The 24632-nt window shown below is 36.0% G+C and overlaps 1 protein-coding gene across 1 annotated transcript in view; it reads right to left on the bottom strand.

Moving 5' to 3' along the window:
- Positions 1-8853: 8853 nt before the first annotated feature.
- The window catches only part of tadr (torn and diminished rhabdomeres), a 30738-nt gene continuing 14959 nt past the window's right edge, over positions 8854-24632 (bottom strand). The window contains exons 5-13 of the mRNA XM_089636179.1: positions 23332-23466; positions 21908-22065; positions 20923-21164; positions 18707-18856; positions 18267-18398; positions 16881-17047; positions 15395-15563; positions 13774-13929; positions 8854-13390 (exon numbers count right to left, since the gene is read on the bottom strand). Of these exons, the coding sequence (XP_089492305.1) occupies positions 13260-13390; positions 13774-13929; positions 15395-15563; positions 16881-17047; positions 18267-18398; positions 18707-18856; positions 20923-21164; positions 21908-22065; positions 23332-23466 (1440 nt within the window). The 3' untranslated portion in view covers positions 8854-13259. The remainder of the gene's footprint in view (positions 13391-13773; positions 13930-15394; positions 15564-16880; positions 17048-18266; positions 18399-18706; positions 18857-20922; positions 21165-21907; positions 22066-23331; positions 23467-24632) is intronic.

Here is a 24632-nt window from a genome sequence, read left to right as displayed (position 1 = left end):
GAAAACCGAGTTCCACCTTGTGACGATATTGTAAAAATTTCTCTGACGAAATTGTACTTTTTTTAAAATGCATACGATTCTTTTAACTTTTTCTATTACTTGCTCAAATAACTTTAGAGCATCGGTAACAACCAGATTGTGAATGCGCATAACAACCAAAATGTGGAATTTTAAATGAAATGCGTTTTTAATGTTGGAAGCATTATCTGAAACTCCAAGTCTGACACGGTCGGACAGTTGCCAATCTTACAAAATGCGTTGTATTTCATCAGCAAGGTTTTTTCCCGTTTGGGATCTATTTAAAGGTGCACAATCAAGTACAATGGATTTGAACTCCAAATCATTTGTTAAAAAATGTATCGTCTCAGCTATATAAGATTCTCTAAGACGAGAAGTCCAGCAGTCTGTTGTAAGGCACAAATTTTTAACCTCCTGTTTAACAAACGTAGGGTTTTGTCAAAACATTTTTGGAAAGCTACTCATTCTCATTCTTTTCGTTCTGGTCCTCTCATCACATCCTCATATGTAAGACTGTTTTCATGCATGTCCTCAATGCTCTGACATATATTACTGAATCCATACCTTTCTGGTGGCCTTATAGTCCTCTTTTCCACGTCGAAAATGGCCGACTGCAGATTTTTTTTAGACTCGTCATGATTTGACTTACTCTCACAGAATTCATCCGAGTTGGAAGTACTTAAGGTATCATCTGGTACATATAATATCATCATCATATGTCATATCTGCGCTTTCTGTTGGGTCACAAGTGAAATCTTCACTTGTCTGAGTATCTTCTCCTACTTCTTCACCCAAAACAGAGTCCTTGATTTTTTTTCATAATAACATCTCTGCTGGTGATAATACAATTGGTCTTCAGATTGTAAAGCCTGTAACCCTTAGTGTATCAGGATATGTTCTTCAGCCTTTCTGTCCCAATTAGTCCTGTAGTTATCTTGGTGTACAAATAAAAGTCTCGTTCAACTCTGATACAGCGTTTATTGTTTATCTAGGTCAAGGTTCCCTAGCGCGGTAGTACTTGGCTGACGGTTTGGAGACTGAATACTGACTTCACATTTTGAGACGGGGTTACCGGTGAGTCGGGGTAACACTATCACGTCAGGCTGCAGAATCACGTCGGGCTGTAGAATCAAGTCGGGCTGCAGAATCACGTCGGGCTGCAGGATCACGTCGGGCTGCAGTCCTATTTGCTTTTGGAACGTGGACTATGTCAGGACTGCCGAACACCCGAATATGGCCGAGATCTGGTTTTTTACCACTCCATAGCTCATCAGGTGTTTTTGTAATCCTGATGCCAAAGTTCTGTTTCGTAAGTAGACTGCAGTAATCACTGCTTCAGCCCAAAACTTCTTATGTAAATTAGCCTCAAACAGAAGACACCTAGCTCTATCCACCACTGTTCTGTTTAGTCTTTCACACAGGCCATTCTGTTCCGGTATATGGGGGTTCGTCATTTGATGCACAATACCATTTTTCTTCAAAAAATTATCAAATTCTAACAAACTAAACTCTCCACCATTGTCTGTTCTCAATACCTTCAGTTTTCTGCCTGTTTGTGTTTCAACCAGAGCTATAAACTGTCTGAAATACTTAAACACCTGATTTTTGGCCTTAAGGAAATAGACAAATGCCATTCTAGTATAGTCATCTACAAAAAGCAGAAAGTACTTGGCTAGTCCGATAGAAATTTGTTCCATGGGTCCACAGACATCGGCATGAACAAGTTCCACCACATTTTCACACCTTGACCCTTTGTGTGAAAATGGCAATCTCGACTGCTTCCCTTCATGACGCATTTGGACTTATCGAAGTCGGCCTTATCCCAGTATGAAATTCCTTCCACAGCACCATTTTTCATAGCATTCAGAGTTTTACTGTTACATAATGTGTCCCAACCTTCGATGCCATATTTCACTAGTCACGTTTGTCGTTGAGCACGCAAACAAATGTTCTGACTTAATATTCAATCTATACACTCCATTCGCTAGATTTGCTATTCCTACCAGCACATTCTGTCGAGTAGTATGTAGTATGTAGCAATTGTGTATGTAGCAAACTTCTGATTCAAAGTTAACCTTGTTTCCACTTTGAATCAGCTGACTTACTGATAGCAAATTAGTTGACAGGTTAGGCACACATAAAACATGTTTAATTGGGATATCAAACTCCGAATTGTCCACTACGGTCGTAATCATCGTGTTTGAAATGTCGACATGATTTTTGGGAACATGGATATTGATAAATTGAAGTAATTCGGGACAGTCAATTTTAAAATTACTAATTATTCTTTGTAACAGTATTAAATCTGTTCTTATTCTTCTTTCTGAAAGTTTCAATAGAGACATTTTATCCAGGAAGTAATTGTAATCAATGTTTTGTATATGCAATATGGAATATGCAATTTATAGTTTATAAACCTTCCGTTGAATCTTTTCAATGTTATCTGAATGAATATTGAAAAATAGAGCCCATAATGTAGATTTATACTCAAGTTGGCATCTGACAGGGGTTTTATATAACAAAATAAATGTTCCTAAATTATTGAAATCTTTTGCAGCTCTCAAAATAAAGCCAAGTCTTTAGGCCCTTGTTGATAATATTATTAATATGACATACAAAGGTGAGTTTACTGTCAAACATAATGCCTAGATCAATAATTTTACCAACACAATTTAAATTTTCATCATTTTATGAATAGGTACTGAAAAAAGTATAGGATCATTTATTTTGGAAAAATTAACGAACTGACATTTATTTATGTTTAATGCTAATTTGTTGATTAAGCACCATTCAAAAAGATATCTCAAGTTAGTTTGAAGTATAATACAATCATTAATGTTTATATAATTTCATGTCATCGGCAAACAGTAGAACGTTTATGCCAGTAAATATATCAACAATATCGTTTATGAATATTATAAACAAAATGGGCCCTAGATGAGAGCCTTGCGGCACTCCATTTGTCGCCATAAATTCGTATGAATTTGTGCCATTTATTCTCACACAAAGACTTCTTTTAAACAAATAACTAGCAAACCAATTTAGTAATTACCGTAAATTCCAAGTTTAGCTAATTTATTGATTAATATTTTGTGACACACCTTGTCAAATGCCTTGCTGAAGTCAATGTATAATGAGTCTACCTGGCATCTGTTTGCTAAGGATTTAGATATAAAATTATTGTATATTAGTAAATTAGTTAATGTAGATTTATTTAAATAGAAGCCATGTTGGTAGGGAGTTATAATTTTTGTTATGTTTATCGAGTACTATTTTTTGAAAAAGTTTAGGTATCGATAATTGGTGTTTCTGCTATCGTGGTACGAGAACACGCCGTCAGATGGAATGCAGGAAAACACTTCTTCTTCTTGACATATAAATTTATTAAATCACAATATAATTGCAGAGGATCTTATTTTCCTCTGCTCAAACTTAAACTGAAATAAATAAAGGTCTAGTTTCCTTTATTCTTCAGTTTTTCCTAGGTTTACATAAACCTAGTAATTATCTCACGACTGACTGCGTAGGTACGCATGTACCTACTAGTTATTTTAACACTAGCTCCTGCGTAGGTACGCCTGTACCTACCAGTTATATGAATACTGTCTCCTGCGTAGGTACGCCTGTACCTACCAGTTATATGAATACTATCCTTTTTCTGGGAGGTATCTGTATTTAAATTAAATTCTTGAGGGACATATTACAAAAATAAAGATGTTCCACCCGCTCGTCGAAAAACAACATTCTTAAACATAAAAAAATAATACACTTAACTATCCTAAATGATACAAACGTGACTTAAACAATACAAATATTTTAAAGGAATTATTTTAAGGGAGATGAAACTTTTATTTGGGGTTTTTATTACTATGGGACAGGGGTGGGAAAGATATTGGAAAATATTTTTAGGCATAATGGTTTAACTAGGGTCATCATAAAATAGAGAGCGAACAACTCTATTTGAAAGCTGCCGCCGCTTGAAGTAAAATGTCACGAATTCTTAAATCATAAATTATACACAAACAAGACAATATCTTTATAAAAATACCAGGCCAAAGAATTGTTTTATTGTAGGGTCGAATGTGCAAATGTGTGAAACTATGCTAACTTTGAAAATACGAACTGTGGGAACTGGCCTGAAGGCTAAATTTTATTGAGCAATATGTAAAAGTCGCATTCTGGAAGATCCATACCTCCTCCCGTGAAGATACTTCACAAAATAGGCAAAGAATGCGACTGTCATCTTTATTAGGTACCTACTGCTTGTCTACGAAAATTACCAGTTAAATTTATTAAAATGTCTAAAATACAAATATTTATGCTGCTTTTAAAACTAGAAATTCCGTTAAATATGTAAATCTTATGACTACAAATTTTGCAGTAGGTAATGTCTTAAAACTAGAAATTCCGTAAAAAATATATATCTTATGACTAAATGGTTGTAGTAGGTAATTTCGCATTCACCTCCCCCCTTAAACCCGCATTGAGCATGTATGTATGTAATATCTTGTATTAATTTCTTCGCACTTTCTACCGAATTTACACTATCTAAATAGTCGTCCATGTAATGTTTTGTTTTTATTGCTTCGACGGCCTGGGGATACTGAGATAAAAATTGATCCGCGTTTTTATTTTTTACGAATTGCGCCGAACAAGGTAATGATTTTGCGCCAAAAATCATTGAATTCATAACGTATACAGACGGGGCTACCTTACGATCTTTTCCTCTCAATAAAAACAACTGAAACGGTGTATCTTCATCAATAATTTTAATTTGTAAAAACATTTCTTGGATATCGGCGGTGAATGCAATTTTATTTTGCCTAAATTTAAAAAGCATTCCTTGCAGAGAATTATATAGATCGGGTCCGGTTAAGCCTATCATTCAAAGAAATTCCCTTTGATTTTGCCGCCGCATCAAATACAACCCGAAGCTTTCCTGGCTTATTTGGGTTGTAAACAGCAAAATGTGGTAAATAAAATTTATCCGAGCTATCCGGATACCTACCACTGACATTGAATATTTTTGCATATCCTTTCTCTAAATAATGTTGTATTTTGTTGCAGTAAGCTTCCGCAAATTCAGGGTCTTTATCCATTCTCTTTTCTAAAGTTTTTAATCTATTTTCCGCAACCTGAAGACTATCAGGAAAATATCTTTCTTCTTCCTTCCACAGCAAACCTGTCTCCCAATGACACCCCTGACTAGCGCGTTTTGTGGTACTTTCTAACAGGGAATATGCACGTTTATCAACATTGCATATTTTCGGGCTCACTACTCCCATCTCGTCTATCTTAAAACTCTCTTTGATAATTTCATGCAATTCGCTATTTTCGTTTTCCTGAACATGAAAATTGAATTCTACACTATTTCCCGTTTTCTTTGAAATATGGCCGAGCGCGACCCAACCAAGCTTTGTATAAGATAATGATACCTTATTTTTATCTCCATGAACTATTTTTCTGAAAATAATTAATTCCCAGTTGTTTTGCCCAATTAACATTTGGGGTTTTACATTCCTTTCAAAGTTGAGGAGCGTTCTTTAAGTGTTTATTGCTCGAAATGTAAGAATTAGATAGCGCCATTTGAGCTGGTATCTTTAAATCCCGAACGGTTCGAGCACTAGCTATGTACGATTCTACTTCGTTTTTACCTTTTATTGTTACATTTATTGGCATAGAATCCGCGTTGTTGGAGCTCATTTCATTGACTCCATGCAATGAGAGGTCACTAACTGGTCCAGACAAACCGATTTGTTTGGCTACTTCTTGGTCTAACAATGTGACGGTTGACCCATCGTCTAACAGCGCATGAATATCTCGGCTTCCTAGTGGCCCGTATACCGTAATCGGAATAATTTTTAAAAGTACTCGATTACTTTCCCACGTGTTTTTGACAACTTCATCGGTTTCCACCCGATTGTGATTAACCAATAAATCATGAAATTTTTTGTTTGGTGATTTTAAATTTTATTACAAACGTGGCTTAAACAATACAAATATTTTAAAGGAATTATTTTAAGGGAGATGAAACTTTATTTGGGGTTTTTATTACTATGGGACAGGGGTGGGAAAGATATTGGAAAATATTTTTAGGCATAATGGTTTAACTAGGGTCATCATAAAATAGAGAGCGAACAACTCTATTTGAAAGCTGCCGCCGCTTGAAGTAAAATGTCACGAATTCTTAAATCATAAATTATACACAAACAAGACAATATCTTTATAAAAATACCAGGCCAAAGAATTGTTTTATTGTAGGGTCGAATGTGCAAATGTGTGAAACTACGCTAACTTTGAAAATACGAACTGTGTGAACTGGCCTGAAGGCTAAATTTTATTGAGCAATATGTAAAAGTCGCATTCTGGAAGATCCAATTGGATACATATTGGTCTGTAATGTGTAACATCCGTTTTGTCTCCCTTTTTAAAGATAGGTATAAGAAAACTATGTTTCCATATATTAGGGAAACATCCTGGCTTTAATGATTTGTTAAAAATTAGAAAAAGAGGAACAGATAGGCTATTTAGATATTCTTTAACTAACACAGGTGGAATGTTGTCACTTTTTTGCTATTTAATATCATTAATTTCAATGTGTATTTCAGATATGTTTATACTGAGATTCGACGAGAATTTGGGAATTTCACTATTAGGTATATCCTTTTCATAGACAGACTTAAAAATCACTTGACAATGTAGATCGCTTGTAATTTTTATGAGCATTTTTTTATTATTTTATGTTAAAGTGATCAATTCAGGACTAAACCAGTTTGGAAATTTTATTTTGTCGGAGGGGCACAAAATTTGCAATAGCATCCTTTAGAATTCTCCGCCGTTGCGGTCAAGATCTCCCGGCCACTCTCCTATTTCTTCTTTTAAGTTACCGATTAACGAGTGGCGCAAACAACCTAGTATGGGCGTTTGTGGCCAGCCGAGATCAAGTAACAGTTCTTTCGTATGAAGTTGCAGGCATGGCAAATATAACTGTTACAACGTACTGTGGCCCGCATGATCAACCTATGGTGAAAGACAGCCTACCTTGCTCTATCTAGTCATAAGTTAAAACCATCATATTATTAAACAGGGTAGGCATATATTGTTTGTGATGTAGAACAATTCTGCACTCCACATTTAATTGTGCAGTTGAAGTTAATTATATTTTGAACCTGTTTTATCTCTGAAATGATTGAGCTGAATAAAATGCTGTTTTTTTTGGTTTTGTTACCAATATCCAAAAATCGTTATTTATATTTATTATATTATACATCTACGAGAATAAGGGTTTTTACATACGCAAGTGATTTTTGGCATATTATGGAAAATTTGCAAAAACATTTAGAATGATCGCTTGCCGTAATGTGTCAAATTTATAGAACCTAAAAATATGGGTAAGTTAAATCTGGGTGGATTCATTGACTTTAAACCCGCAGTAAGCAGTTTCATATGTTTCAGTATTAATATTTTGAGGAATGATATTAATTAAATAATATGGTAAATATACACATACGAGTACAAATCGCTTGAGTGGTTATGATATAATTATTTTAGTGCAACAGGAGTTACCATAGAGTAAATTACGAGTGATATAGAAATATAATTAATTAATTAATATGTTTATATTTAAGGGTATGCTATTATTGCCTTCTTGTAACTACATTCCATACAGTTTAATACATCTACTATTTCTGGGAAATTATTCCATGCATGCAATCTGACAATGCAATGATGTTACAATTAAAATTAATTTCTGTTCAAGTAGTTCTAGTACTGGTATGGAAGGTAATTAGGCTTAGTAAATCAGGGCTGTCTATAATACCATTAACACTTTTTTAAATATCTGAATGTGGTCTTATATCAAAGAGTTTTAATTATTTTATCAAGAAATTGTAATTTACGGTTTCAATAGGTACACTTGGTTAATATAAATAAATATCTCACAAATTTATGTCGAACGTTGTTGATTTGAAGTGAGGAGACGTAGAAGAATTATATTCAACTTGGACTAAAGAAGAATATAAGATTTTCAATGTTGATATATGTTCTTTTTAATCCTTTATTTGTTATTAAAGAAAGAAAATTAAATTAGGAATCAAAAATAATGCCAAGGTAAAATAAGATAATTACTGTTCTTATTTATTTAATTGACAGAGATGAGGGGACCATTGTTAATTTTATATTGATAGTTGTAAGGTTGATTTATTCCTAAAATCTTGTCATGTGGCATTTACGTTCAGATATAGTTTGTTCACTTTACTTATCTAATGGTTTAATATTGTTATTTTAATTTTATTTTAATATATAAACAAATTGTTGGTAAAAATTATTGTTTTTTAATAAATAAAAATATTGTACTTACCGTGAAACATGTTTTATTTTTTTCCCCGTATTGGTTTTTAATGGATTTTGAGTTCTTATTCCGATTTTTCATTATTTTAGAGGCCGACAATATTTATGAGAATATTGAAATTATTTAAAATAAGTCTTGGTCCAGCTCCCATCGAAGACAGATGCCGCTATGTATCCTCATCTTCGTCCCTCTGCAGCTAATTGAACTCGGCGACAGTTAGCAAGCTTTCATGCCATTTCTATTATCCATGTTTGGCAGCCTTCAAAGATGTAATGGTACCTATTTGAAGAGTATAGTGTAATGTTGGGTTCCCACCTGATCTATCTATGAGTTCAATTTATAGAACGAACGATGAAGTCAATTCAACTTTGGGTTTCTATTCTAAGTCTATTCTTACAGATCTATTTCATAAATTCTGTAAAATAGATCAGGTGAGATCACACCTTAACAAAAATTCAACAAATGAAACAAAGAAGTCAGGTAAAAATAATTTTATTTGGAGACTGATATACAGCAGCTAAGCTTCATAAAGCCTCCTAGGCACTGGCACTAAATATAATCATTACAAGGCATTATTGCTGGACTTACAATTTAGTGTTATAATGGTCACAAAAAGCACACTTAACCACACTTATACTTCAGAAAACAGGAGTAGGTATTAGCCCAAATTATTAAATAAGATTCTTTAGGTACCAGGATCAGGATCTGACAAACTGAGGAAAAGGTGGATAGACTGCGTGGGAGAGGATTGGAGCAGGAAGGACTGAGGACTGGAGGCGAATGGTGAAGGATCGTAGCCAGTGGAGAACATTTGTGGTGGAGGCCAAATCCCACCCTAGAATGTAACAAAATGATTTTCATTGTGACAGTCGCGAGAGTTTGCCTAGTTTGGTGGTTGTATATCCTAAAATACCAAATATTCACAAGTTCCAACAAAGTGTATTTTGCACAAACAAAACTGGACAAGGACTTGGCTCTGTATTGGTGAAGCCTTTATTTCAAGTACAGGTCATTATTTTAGTCATTAAACTGAAGAATTAAAAATATCTAATGATCATATATAGACATGTTAATAATAATTCTAAAGCTTGACAGAAAACACCTGTTCTTAGGTGTACTTTCCAAGTATTTTTAAGCGACCAACCGATGTTAAGTAGATCACATTATTATTTTAGAGGCGTGTATGAAGTACACAGTAGATTAATGTCTAAAAAAAATTACCCACAATTTTTCAGGCATTTTCAAACGGCGCTTTGCTATTTGTACCATTATTTGAGTAGTAGAGTAGCAAGAAATTTTACTCTGGGCTAATACGCAATTCCTTACTAATCAATAATCACAATTATTCATAAATATTATGTAAATCAAGTCCAATTTTTCCCAATGAGCATCTGCTCTTAATTAATTTTAAAAAAATCAAAAATAGTGTTAAGGCCTCATTTAAAAAAAAAAAAAATTAAATTTACTTTAGGATAATTTAAACAGTATTTTGTTGTATTAGGGATTATTAAAGAGTTTGTAAGGGAAATATTTTCTGATGGTATGAAGTATATAGCCATGCAAAGCTATTGGTTTTATTCTCAAATACTTTAGTAACTAAATGCGGACGCATGGAACTTATCCCAGGTTCATGCTCCATATGGACTTGAGGCAACAAATAGATTTAGCCTAGAAATTAGACGTTCTGCAAATCTTGCAATACTTAGTTTTAATATAATGCATAACTCTATTGATAGATTATTCCTCTTGGAATGCTATGGCTTACACGTGCCTGAAAACTTCAGCCATAGTCTTCGAATTGTTCAAGATACCACACGGCAGAACAGATATTCTAGCACAGCACAGCATGACAAGAGGATTGGTGCTATTGAATGAAATTTCTAGAACTGGATATATTTAATTACTCTTAAAAGTTCTTAATATGACTCTTCCCAAATGTTAAGAATGTCAAAATAAGATATCTTGTACTGTAAAAGGATAAATTAAATAAAAAATTTCAGTTTCTTACAACAGTCATTAACCCATATTGCAGTACTTACCCATCGAATTATATCCTTCACTGCCAAATTTAAAATATAAATTATATGTTTATATTTATTGTGTATATTTATAATTGTATAAATATAAATAAACAAATGTTTACTTTTTTTATTATTATGCATTTTGCGTTGGTTTTTTGACTGACTCCCGGACACAAAGGAGAGGTATGAAAGAGAACAAAATTCATTGCCATAAACAATTCTCTATGAAACGACAATTAACCATTATTGGCGTAAACACATATCTCTCCTTGTTTCTATTATAAATGGTTCGTTTGTTAGTTCCTCGTTTTTAAAACTATATTATAATTTTGTGTTTTTTTTTTCGTTTGTATCAAATCGTTACAATGGCAAAGTAGGGTTAACAGTCAACATTACAACTCCCCGACAGAAAAGATCAATTAAACACTGTTAACAGTTTTCATTTTATTGTAGGTATTCTGTATACCTAATCATTATAACCATGAATTATTATTATAGGTAGATGCCCTCTCAGTGTGAAGTTTTATAATATTGTTATAGTTTTTCTAATAATAATTTATTTATTTTATTTAAATTTTATTAGTTGTTTAGTGCATGAATAAATTCTTTATAATAGTACCCAGCGTGCCTAAATTTAAATTTCCTATACGCATTTGTAAAACATAATTTTTGATTTAATTAAATACCCATACCTTAATTTGTTACTTTGAATTTTTAAAACTTTATTTTTTAGAGTACATTCCCATAAGAGACCTGAGAACCAGAAGCCACAGGTTATTTTTTAGAGTACATTCCCATAAGAGACCTGAGAACCAGAAGCCACGGGTTATTTATCAGGGTACATTCCCATAAGAAACCCAAGAACCAGAAGCCACAACTTATTTTTATTAATAATTAAGAAAAGTTTTCTAACACCAAAAAAATTGTTTATAAACTAAATTACAGAGGCCATAGAAGATGCCAAAATATGATTTTTTTACAAAATGAATATTGACAATATTATTCAATAATCATTAAACTTTGGTCTCATTTAGTAGACCACAAAATTTTTTTCATGAATAATTCCTCAATTGGTTCACAGTTTTTTTTTTTACATAGGTATTAAATATTTTTTTCGATAAGTCTCGCATAGTTTTTTTCAAATACCTAGCGTTATATAATAAATATATTCTATATTCGACAAAATATTGCTTAATTTTCTCACATTTTTGTATGCGGACGAAATTTCAATGTTCACAACTCTTCAACGTATCTAGGTTCACAAAATGTTTAACACACGCGTTTTATTTGATTAAAGTATTATTTTTATAAACCTCCCAAACTGTCTTTCTTCTCCATACTTGATTTTTGAAGAATTATTATTAAAACTTTGATTTTTGAAGAATTGTCATAAAAACTGCAATTTTTCCACACCCTTCAATAATTGTGATCGTGATTTGATTTTTCGAAGGAAGTCAGAATGTGTCTTTTTCCATAAAGATAGAAGCGGTAAATGCGGCAAAATCTATCCTGCCCAAATAGTAGACAGAAGTAAGTGATCGGTCTAATCGGTGATGTGTACGAGTTTTTGTGTGCCAATATTAAAAGTGCATTGCATTTGATTGTTTAAAACCACTTACATGACTACATTGTCCTTTTTAATCAACTTTACTCGCAATGTGGAATGTATCCCTATCACAATATGATACGAAAGTGCTGGGTGACAAAGACAGGACTTCTAGAAACTAGCCTAGAAAAGTAATACCAGCGTTGCTCTTTCAAAATATGGCCGAATTCCACCACACTTAGTTCTCTAAATATGTTTTAAATTCAACAATGGTAAAGAGCCAGTCTTCCAGCTTGGATCCTTTGAAGGTTGTCATCGAAACGTTGCAACATTTCAATCAGTTATTTAGCAACAGTATTTACAATGCGCGAATATAGGACAATCGCTTCGACGACAGCAGCTGACTCGTGAATGATTAATTTGTAATTTTATCACCTGTTATTCGGTATTTCCATCCATAAACACTCCTCAATTGCTTCAAATACGAACCTAAAACTGAATCTCGAAACTTTCAGTTGTCAGCATTCTTCCACCTTTAAAATTCCTTTATACTTAGTAGGCTTAGCCTTCAGGACGCAGAGCATTGGACGACTTTTACTAAGGTGGCTGGACAGTAAGGAGTCATAAAAATCTCAGATCATAGTGACAGTTGGAGATCAGTAGGAGTGGATACGTTTGTTAGAGATGGATAGGACTCTAGAACTCCACGAAGGCTGTAGCATTGATGATTATGATATACATGCCACCTATATGGACATGTTTTTAAGTGGAGAAGTATGGCAATTCAATAGATTGATGATTTTCGATTTTAATGCACAGTCAGTACATATATGCAGATTTTGTTCTAATAAACTATCGCCTTTAACAATGTCTAAGGAGACAACGGGCTTGCTAGAAGGTGGTGAGAACGAAATATTTCTTCTCCATGTCACTGTCCGTGTAGCTGTATACAACACCAGACAGTGCAGATGTGCCCATGTAAGGCAATTGGTGAACGTGAATAAATCTCAAGTGGGTACAACACGTTGTTCTGGGTAACTCTATGGTCTGACTTTTTAGAAACTTTTTTGATTAATTGCACTGCAGAATACAGGGCCAATTAAGCTCCCTGCTCTTTTTTTTGCTTTCTATTGTCTCTCAGCAATTTCTTATCAGGATGGAAATATCAGGATTGCTAGAAGGTAGTGGAGACGAAATATTCATTTTCCGTGTCACTGTCCGTGTAAATCAACTGGCGTTGCTGACGGTGGGAGGGAGAAGGTGGATGCTAGTCATCGGCGATGGAAACGAGGTTGTCGAGTTCCGAGTCGCTGTCTGAGTCATGTCACCTGGCGATGTACACAGTGTCCAGGTGGGTGAGGCGCGAGGGACGCGTGCCCAACAGCGGGGTCTGCCGACTGCGCCTCTTGGGCACCGCCCCGCAGAACGTGGACCGACGCGCGTACATTACCAGACCTGGAAAACGTTACAGTTTATCGAATACCAAAGAGTGTCGATCTGACACCCTACACTGTCACTTATAAGAACCTCAAGAATTTACGAGATTCTTTCGGTACCAATGACTACAATGGACTTAGTCATGTGGAAATAATGTCAGATGATAGTACACTGAAAACATTGACTGAGCCCCAGTGGAAGCTACCCAAAGACATAGTTGGTTGGATTTCTTAGAAAGAGATTAGTTCATCCAAATGTTGCAAAACAGATGTGTCGTGCCATGTGGATGTATCTTGGGTGCAGAGCAGCCAAGCTATTGGAGCAGGATGGTAAGGCCTTAAGACTAGGGGTGAATGTGTGGGGACCAGAGTCGTTGGAGCACACTAGCTTATCAATATTACCTGCAGCTGTGAACATGACTAGGGCAGGCCAGGCATCAGCCAACAGAGGGGCGGCTAGCACGCAGCAGAGCAGGCAGCACAAGCTACAGCAGGTTATGCCCACGGTGGGCTGCCTCACAGGCTGCCACCAGTTGAGGAGACTTCCACCCACGAGAACTGCAAATTTACGAGTTATGTTAATATCATTCATACCCTTGTTAATGAGCAGAACAGACATAAACCGTGAATTATATTAAGTACTTACATAAATAAGGCAAAAAAAGTCTGAAGAAAACGATTGCAGTGGAAAATAGCTAATTGCTGATGAATATTTATGTAGCTAGATATTCGTCAATTTTCTATAAATAATGTATGTAAATATTCTTTGGATTTCTACATACTCCCTCAATTGTATGGTTGGAGAGGACGCTCTTTAACTATGTCCTAGGGTCTGGCAAACAAGAGCATGTGTCTGATTATTGATGCACAGAAATAGATTTTGATAGGTGGCGGGTCCAACTGGAAAATCACCATTCTGGATTCCCAAATAGTATGTAAAAGGCAAAGCACTTCTTCAATCTACATTCATAATGTGTGTTGTGCGGGAAGTATGTTTACAAGAGATTGAAATAAGGGTAAATGCATTACTCTGGCCACGAATTTGTTTAAACTGCTCAAAGGTCACATACTGCTCAGGAATATGATTGTACAGTTAGCGGTCAAAAATGTGCACTTAGCAACATCTCACTGGTATTGAGGGCAACGAGCGGGCTGACGAACTAGCAAGGAAAGGGGCGAAAGCACCACTTATAGGATCCGAGCCGGCCGTAGAAGTAGCAGTAGCAACACAAAATTACATATTGATAGGTGGGTTAAATCCCAGCACTGCAAAAAATGGGAGAGGGCACCTGGAATGAGACAATCCAAAGTACTTATAAAAGGACCAGACCCTAGACAAACCAAGAAACTACTCGATATGGACAGAAACTCACTGAGGGAACTGGTAGGACTACTAATGGGACACTGCCATCTCAGGAGACACATGCAGATATTGGTAGTAGAAAACACCAATAGGTGTAGGAAATTTGAAGAGGATGAAAAGACTCCAATTCACCTATGGTGCCAATGTCCTGCACTGGTGGGAACTAGGTTCAGATACCTGGGGAGACATATAGTGGAACCAGAAGACATAGCCACATACCCAATGACAACCCTGGTGAACTTTATTAAAGGGACTGGGTTGTTGTTAAGGGATTGAGGTAAAATGGGAGATAGCACAATGGGCCTATGGACTAAGTGCTCACGGGAACTATGTGTAAAAAAACTCCGCTTAAAAAAAAAAAAATCTCACTGACTAAGATCACTCATTTCACATTTCAAATTTTGTTTTGAGTCTAAGACAGCTCAACACAGTTTTTGCACAAACAAGACTGAATGCTGTAGAAACGTGCGGTAAATCATGTATGATCGTGTGAGTCATGTGGAGATTCACAAATAATGCAAGGCTGATGCAAGCGTAACAAGATTTTTTGAGCACGTAGAGCGAAAGAACAGAGAAAGGAGTGCATTAGTCTTGGGAGTATTGAGTCTGGACGAAGCATTTGCGCAAATGACTGCTAATAGTAGTGGTAAGAAGGCTGACCTGGTATAGCGGTGTAGACGATGTTGGGCAGGGAGACTGCCACGCCGATAGAGACGACGAAGCATGCGGAAACGATGATGATGGCCCCGACCGTTCCCCGCCTCCCTGAAGCCGCACTGGGCACCCCGAGCAGCTCCCCGCCGCTCCCGTCCGGTGTGGAAGACACCACCTGTACATTATCACTCTTATTTCTGAAATTTATTTATCAACTAGCGAACACCCGCAGAGGATTTCTGAAGCAGAAAGTATTTATAAAATGTTTGCCTCTGGATCACATTGGCTTTCAAAAACAAATATTGCCAATTTTCTTTATAATGATAATTTTATGTTGTTAAATTATAAATTAGAGAGACGTCAGAAACTCGCCTTTCTAATGAACACCTTTACTAAAGTTGAAAAAACACCTGTGCAAAATTCAAACAAAAGAAATAAATATTTGAAATAAAAATAATACTTTACCGCTTCTCTGAACAGTCAGTATAATTTTGAAAATGACACTCAAGTTCAAAGTAAATTGGAGCATGAGAATATTTCACATCACGCACATCAATACAGACAATTGAAATTAATGTGTAATTATACATAATATTCCATCTTACTTACTAGATTTTTATGCACCGGTATAGATTAGCGTAGGTTTAAGCAAGCCTAACGCCGTTTATGTCAAGTTTTTCAGTATTCCGTATGTGTGCGCCGCCTAATATTTACACTGATTATAAGCGGGATATAGTCTTTTTTTCGTTGGCGATCTGCAGTGGTGCTTGGAAATGAATAGACATAATCGATAAAATATGTATCGATATCTTCGTGCTTGTGGGCCCGTAGGTGCAAATAGCCACTCGTGCATATGATTTTCCATCTCTGGGCAGATAATTCCTCGAAGTGTTATTTGTACCTACCGATTTGAAAACTGATGTTGCCAATTTAATAAAGCCTTTCGACTCTTCGGTCACCTAGACCACGGACAAACCAAGGAAATTGATTACCCTCTCTCTCACTACTAGAATAATTATCCGTATACGAACTAAGAACTAACTAAAGTGGCGTCATCTCAGCGCGACAAATAAATGTATTGTTTATTGTATGAATTTCGACGTATCGGTAAGCACCGCTCTTGTTTGGGAGAAATTTCAATACAACTGGCAACTTCCAAGCTCTGCCCGTATATAATTGAAGTTCCTAGGCGACATTTCTCGTAAGCGATATGGAATCCGCTCGCACCACGTGACTTATGACATGTGATACAAAGAACAAAATTCGAGCCGGTTAAATTTATCTTTTTTTCCATTACTTTTATTCCTGTTATTTGTTTTGAATTTGGGTGGTATTGTTATAGGTTGGTAATTATTATTTTTAGATAGATCAAAATCTATGGAGTGCCTACTCGTAGCTCTAACGCTTTTTAGCGCTAGCCGCCACTGGATGTAAATAGACTTTAATTCATACAAATATCATACAAGGTCATTATAGTCTGAAGCAACGTTACCGTGATCCTGTCCTTGTACTCCTTTACCACGGCGTCTATGTCTGTGGAGCTCTCCGCATCGCTGGAGGATGCCACGTGGTCCGAAACCTCTGAATGGTCCGACTCCACTCCCTCTGGTCTCACTGCCGCGTACTCGTCCAGTAGTAGACACTCCCTCTCCTCTCCGCCTAAACAGCCAAATTGTTTATCAATGTGGCTACCTTGTTGCAATTTTTCGCATTAGAAAGGGTTGATTCTTAATTAGTTTTAGCTTTCTATCAAACTGTGTAATTTTCTGCTGATTCAATTTATTCAAAAGTCGAAATGAATCTAGAATCGGCATTTAACAGTAACTAGCCGAATTTCTGTGTAACCTCCCCATCGTAGTTATGTATGACACATTACGATTTTATAGCCAGAGTATTCTGGGTATTAGTATACGGGTATCCGAGACACTAATCAAAAGATGTCTAGTATAAAAGGGTGTTTATAAAATATGCACAAAAGGAAACATTTTGAAAGAGATTATAAATCAAAGAAATTATGGATGAAGAAGCTTCCGAAAGCGAAAGTGGGTAAACCAAATGCAGTCATCTAAAAAGCCCCCAACATCCAGTTATTCGGTGAAAAAGTCCCCTGGCAAAAAAACATTAAATACCTTGGTATCACCCTCGACAGTAGATTAACCTGGTCAAAGCACATCTCAGAAACGTTAATCTCAGCCAACAGAACCTTTTCATCCCTCTACCCCATGTTATGTAAAAGAAACAAAAATCTATCTACAAGAAATAAACTCCTGATTTACAAATCCACGATTAGACCAAAACTAACCTACGCGAGCCCAATCTGGGCCCACGCTTCAAAACTCAATAAACAGATTGCAAACATTCCAAAATAAAGTCATTCTCTCAGCCCTGGGAGCCCCCAAGTGGATGAGGGTCTCCCAACTTCACCGAGACTCCGAAGTCCCCCTCCTTAAGAACCACATCATAAGTCTCGCGGAATCTTTTTACTCGGGCATTCCAACCCATACGAACCCCTCCATTAATTGCCTCGCCAAGTACGACGCAAACACCAAAACAAAGCATAAAAAACCCAAACAAATCCTTAGAAAATTTCCTCCCTAATTGCAGCCATTTTATTGCACACAAATCTTTTCACAAAACCAACTAAAAATCTCTTCCTACAACCAATTCTAAACTCATGTTGAAAGAGAAAGGGGTCTTATTGGCCCGGAGCTCTGTATGCCATTTATTAAAAAAGTCAAAAAGTCAAAAAGTCTAAAAAGCCATTGCAGAGGATATTCAAGATATGATTAAATCTCACAGATGCCGAATAAAGAGTAATATTACGACAAGTAAAATTATCCATACTGATAAACTGTAAATGAACAAGAAAATATGATACCTTTTCTTAAATCCGGGGGTCCCTGCTGTCTGACGGAGCGCGGCAGGAACCAAAGCCCTGCGGCCAGGCGAGCCCCGCGCGAGGGGCGCGCTGCGGCAGCCTGTGCCCCCGCAAGTCTCTTGTAGCGCACGTCTGTCGTACAAAAACAAAACAGCATATTCAAGTGGAATAAGAAATTCACAAAACAATCATAACCTACTTCCCCTCGTCTCATTCTCCTCGCATACGGCCTCTGGAGGTTCTTTCCTGATCTTGTAATTTGCGCTGAAATTCGCTGACATCAGGTGACAGCAAGTCGGCTGTCGTCTGATGAATTACATAATCAACATATTGAGGCAACTGGCTTCATTCTTTGCAGTGTCTTGATAATTGTGGCAGTACTGCGCGTGGATCTTGATTATTGAACTCCTAAGCAATATATAAGTAAGACGTATGTATACCTGAAGGCTCCTCTTCTTGGACCTCTGGCTGACACCGCAGATGAAGAAGAGTTCCAATCTCCATAATCCATACCAGCATCTGCCCGGCGCTTGTCAACTTCACAAGGTGGGTCATGGGACAGGCGAAAGCAAGGATGGCAGACAGACTACCTGATCGAAGAAGAAAAAACCTTATTATTTTTGACCATGCCGCCTACGATTTATTTAATAGTTTTCGTTTGTTTGACATCCAACGTGAAAGTACTCAGACCGGACAAATAGTTTGGGTTTAGAAATGACGAAACGAAAAAGGCGCAAAATGCCCGAGGACGTCACTTTAAGTTTTTCAGTCTGTATTTGCATCATGTAGTCAAATCCCTCAAGTTCTATTCTGCCGAGGGGTTTATATAGGAGTATTTATTTATTTATTTAACGCCCAGAGGGCTTTTACATGGTTGGTAGTATAATTTTAATTTGACAGTTACTTTGAAACATAAAAAATAAGAACAAAATTACATTTGATAAAAGCTATGCAACAAGTCATACAAACACAAGAAACAAAAACAGAAAATTACAGCTATTTGTAGGTTTACATGATGTGTTTAGGAGTATTGTTGATATAAATGTTTTAAATGATCCACAAAACTTTCCAAGTTGGTATTGAATATGTTGAATATGTGTGAAGTCGTTGTATCGGAGAGTGGGCAATGTAGTTACTCTTATGTGTGCTGCTGTAGAATATTGTATTTTGTCGTGTTGTTACTGTGGGTGTATGTATGTTTATAAGTTGCAGGAGTTCACAACAATTATAATTATATTAGGGAAGTAAATTTAGTGTTTTCTGACTTTCATTATTGTAAATTATTTAGCTGGGACTGGTTTCTTTTCTTTGGATGCTTTTTTATCTCTAAAGCAGGATTAAAAATAAAAAAAAAATAAATATTAAAAATAAACAAAATCTGTCGCTTAACACAAACAAATCTGAACTTTTGAACTAAAATTTTGTCCCGTACAAGCTACACCCATAAACATAAATGTTTTCTTTAATAACGATCATATCGAACCTTCCCAAACTTGTTCACCGCTGGGAATACAACTTGATGCAAATATAAACTGTAAAGAACATGTATCTAAAGTTGCAGCAAAAATCAGTAGCTTTTCTTTTGTTCTAGGCACCCTTAAAAATATCTTAAATATTTAGTCAGTAATCACCGCATACTATGGATACGTATACTCAATGATAAAATACGAAATAGTTTTTTGGGGAAACTCAGTAAACGCCAAAGATGTTTTTATCATCCAAAAGAGGTGCCTACGAAAAATTACAAACTCTGATCATCGGGATTCATGTAGACCAATTTTTAAAAATCTCAATCTTCTGACAGTGACGGACATATATATATAATGGAGTTATGCCTGGTAGTTCGATCATCTCCAGAAAAGTTCCCACAAAAAAACTCAACACATAAACACGCTACAAGGTTCACAGAAAACTTATTAATCCCAAAAGCAAACAAAACTATATTTCAAAAAGGTCCACACTACATGGCCATTAAAGTATGTATATAACAACCTTCCACATAGCATCAAACAAATAACTGACATAGTTAAATTTAAATCATCACTAAAAACATTTCTCTTACAAATGTCACTACACCTTAAATGAATACCTTACATAAATTAAATACCTCTGTTTTTTATTTCTGATTTTTATTTTTTATTTACATGTAATTGTTGGGTTATGTAATATAATGTGTATTTGTTGGGTAAGCTGGAAGAAATTGGATGTAACCTATAAGCTATACCCTTTGTACTAATATTTTTTTAAAATTTGAATTTGAATTAGGTCTTTTTCCAAACCATGTTCAGGCTGATAGGTACTATAATATTGATTATTTCGATTTGACAGCTCGTAGTAGGCACCACGATCATGCGAACTCTGACAGAATAAAAAGGTAGTATCCAACACGGCCACCATCTTGAACCGAAACCAGAACGTAACAATTCAAATTTACAGACAGATGAAAAGCCAAATGTCGAATTAAAATATGTCTTCACGCTGCTCAGTCAAGAATAAGAACTTTTAATTTCTTCGGAAAATGTGATGAATTAGGAGTTAGTGGAGATCTTACTGACAGTTTCATTCTTACGTTTTGAAATAAATTGTTTTGAAGAACAATGCACAATTGGATATTACTGACGTGGCCGTTTGCCTTCCTGTGTTGTTCTTGACTTACCCGCACTGAAGACAGCCAGCACCTGGCTGCCAGTGGTGGAGCTCTCGTAGGTCAGCACCCTGGTGAGGACTCTCCAGTCGGGACCGGCCATGGTGACCAGCAGCCCCACGGCCTGAGGCAGCACCTCAGTCATGGCCAGCGCCAGTCCCACCACGGTGAAGGAGGCCATGGCGGGACTGGCCCATCCGGGGGGATGACTCTCGAACACCTGCACCAGTGGAACTGCGGACTCTGCGTATTCCCTGGAATATAGCCGTGATTCAAACCAACACGTCAAATCAGATGTCTGTTTTCTAAATGTCGTCAGATTCAAAAAACTCAAAGCCAACTAGAGAACAGGCGCACCACCACCAAATTACAAAGTCAGTGCTGTCGCTAAGTAAACTTAACTGTTTAAAATAGTCTAATCAATCTGTTTATTTAATATGATTGTGGTAAAACAACACACAAATTAACAGTAACAACGAGTTTCAACAACAATTGCCATAATTGCTCGATGGCACTGACTTGATCACGTGACACTTCAAAATCCGTAGCGCGCCAAAACTTGTGCTGTAGTCAGCCATGAAAAAACTTCAGTGCCGATTCTAGAATCATGTCAAATTATAATTTTAATAATTCATTCCTTGGAATTTCCCAAATGAATATTTCCTTGTTAGATACAACATATAATGGTCCATATACACGTTCAATTTTACTTGTACAAGTAAGTATGTACGTTCGCTAGTAAAAACCTCAAGGGCGCTGTATTAGGTGTTGACTTGATGCGCCTTGACTCCTTGACTCCTTGGTGCCTTGGCAACAAGGCGCCTGGAACTGACTGTTCCAATTGCACCTGCACAGGACCGGTCACATGAAGACGGCAAAACATTATACCGCGCAAACGCAAATGGAAAATTTTCAGTGCAAAATTTAGCACAAACTGATTGAGCATGCAAGTCTAAGAATACTGAAGGAGATAGCAGAGAAGATTTAAATAAATTACCTGTAAGGCACCAACAAGTTGTATAGGGCTGTGATTGCCATCATACTAGTCAAAGGGAAGAGAATCAGACCAAAGCACCTTAATTTCTTCAGAAGGGTACCAGCCATGGGGAACATTGCAGGAAAGGCGTAAGTGCAAGATCCCGCTGACAATATCAACTAGAATGAGTAATAAAAGAATTTTTGTCACATTCACTCTACACAGGAGATTCTAGGTAAAATAATATCCCTCGATTCCTATATATTTGGGGATGGTGGGTGGAGGATCTTTCTGAGGAGAGGAAGGAGTGAACGTGGGTCTTGAAGAGACCCATGTTGTAGGAGGGAGGAAAAACAAAGGTCATAAAATCGTTCCAAAGCCAACTTGTTGAACTCAAGAACGTTATAGAAAACACCCATTCATGTGACGAGACATCCGTGTACAAATGTTTAGCGCATTTCCCGACAGACATAAATGACGCTAGTTACTCGGAGCATCTTCCATTGAAAAACCGGCAGAATAAGGATAGCATTCCCACATGATGTCTGTCTAAAGATTACAATAGGAATCTATCAAACGGACCGCCCATTTCTGCTCAGATTCAAGGTTTTTTTAAGAGATGACTGTAAAAATGGGGCGCACTTGAGATTTGTAAGGGGTCAACAGTTATGTCCTATTAAAATATCCCCACCTAGCTTCTGAGGGGGTTCTAACTAAACACTACTACTACCCCATACAGATACTGATTATTAACATTTTTTTAAATATACCTGTTACTTATTATGTAAACTGTATGTGAGATTAGAAAAAATGAATAAATAAATAAATTAACTTTATTTTGCCAACTTGACTCTGACTCCATATATTTAGCTACACCAAGCAAATCAAGTTGAAGGAGACTAGATTGTCATTTTGATTCCAGTGTAATTAGATATGATTGGGACTGATCATGGCCATGACCATCGTTATTTGTGTTATCTGCGAGTTCCTTCAATTTCAAATTTAAAAAGAATCCGGAACTGTTTTTTTTTTTTAAATATTTATTCTCAAAAAATGTTACATTATTTACAGAAAATATAGTAAGTAAAACATAAGATGTACCACATAATAAAGCTAGGCTTGTGTGTATGGGGGATGTGTCATTTTGTTCGTTATTTTTAAGTAATTTGCCAAAGTATTCAGTTTATATTTTAATGTGAAGTTTAAAATCTTTGTTGATTTATAATTCGGATACTTTCTGGTAGCGATTTAAAAAAAATTACTCCAAGATATTTATAGTTGTTTTTTTTTTGCATTTCGGAGTTGGGAGTATTGACGTTTGTCTGAGTAATCTATTATTTTTAAAAGTATTTAATTAATTAATTTATTTATTAATAAATTTTCTGACTTTAATTAATTCTTTAAACAGAAGTTCTGATGTATAAGTATATTGTTGGTTTACAAACCCCGTTCCATCCTTTAGGAAGGAAGTTCTGGTCCTGCCAGTTGACGATGTTGGCGCTCATGCTTCCCACGGTCACGAAGAAGATAACTCCAGAAACTACTGAGCCGATCAATAAGCCGGTAAATGTTGGGTTGTTCTGAAAAATAAAATAATCATCCTTAGACTGGACACACACGGCAGCACACACATGTCCCCAAGTCATTTGGCTGAATCCATTTGGACATGGTCCAAATTAGGGGTCCACACTTAACCGAGCCGAGAGATGAGCCAGATTTGATCAATGTCCCGTGAACGAAAAATCGATAGGTCATCAAATATCAGGGGCTAGTTATTTCTGGTGGCTAGAGAATTTCAGAGAGAAAACTTTCCCCAAAATATTTTGAGAGTGGCATTATCATCTACTTAACCATCGAGTGAACAACTCGAACTAAAATCGTATAAGAGTACATAAAATATGTTTATTTTAACAGATTGTTCGACAAATATTTATTTAAAACAGGTATTAAAATAATGTTGGTAAATAGATTAGTTTTTTTTTTAAATATTTAACAAAGGTTTATTTAAAATTAAAGTTAGAATTAATAAAGGTATCTAGGTACATGAAATGCCATACATGTAGCTGCCGTAGGTATATGAAATTCGATGAGGTTAAGTAAATCAGGGCCGCCTATACTACCGTTTACGATATCATTCTTCGATCTGCGAGTTTTAGTAAATTTAATTCGTTCATCAAGTAATTGTAGTGCATCCTTTCAATGGGAATACTGAGTTTAATATTAATGTGTTTTGGGAATTTATGTTGATTTTTTTAAATTAAATCTGAATGTATTTTAAAATGGGGAACAGATTGAGGATTTATATTCGACTTGGATTCAAACTAAATAAGTACACAAACTTTTAAAGGTTGAAATATTCTTAAAGCCTCTTGAATTGAATTATGGGGAAGGAACGAAGCAACCGCAAGCGACATTTCGTGCTGTTTGCATTTGCCTTTCCCATAATTAGTGGCTCGGCTCGCGTTTCGGTTCGTACGTTTATACGCACCGTTACAGTGGTTAATATTTTTTAAATAAAAAAAATGGAAAGTTATTTGTAATCAGAATGATACGTGTTGGTCCAATTCTTTTATATTCTAACAATTGTTACTATTTTATATTCACTAATAATTAGAAACATCAGTGAAAACCTATTGGTAATTTTTTTGATCGAGTCTACATTTAAAATTTCAAAACAAGACCTCCAAAATGTCCATGCATACAATGTTATTCGCAGTATGTGAGTGCTGCGTATTAGTAACTTGTT

The sequence above is a fragment of the Hesperophylax consimilis genome, chromosome 10, assembly GCF_061612785.1.
Source record: "Hesperophylax consimilis isolate HC1 chromosome 10, BYU_Hcon_1.0, whole genome shotgun sequence".
Classification (NCBI taxonomy): Eukaryota; Metazoa; Arthropoda; class Insecta; order Trichoptera; family Limnephilidae; genus Hesperophylax; species Hesperophylax consimilis.
Note: the sequence above shows the minus strand (reverse complement) of the source record. Positions and strands in the feature narration are given on the sequence as shown.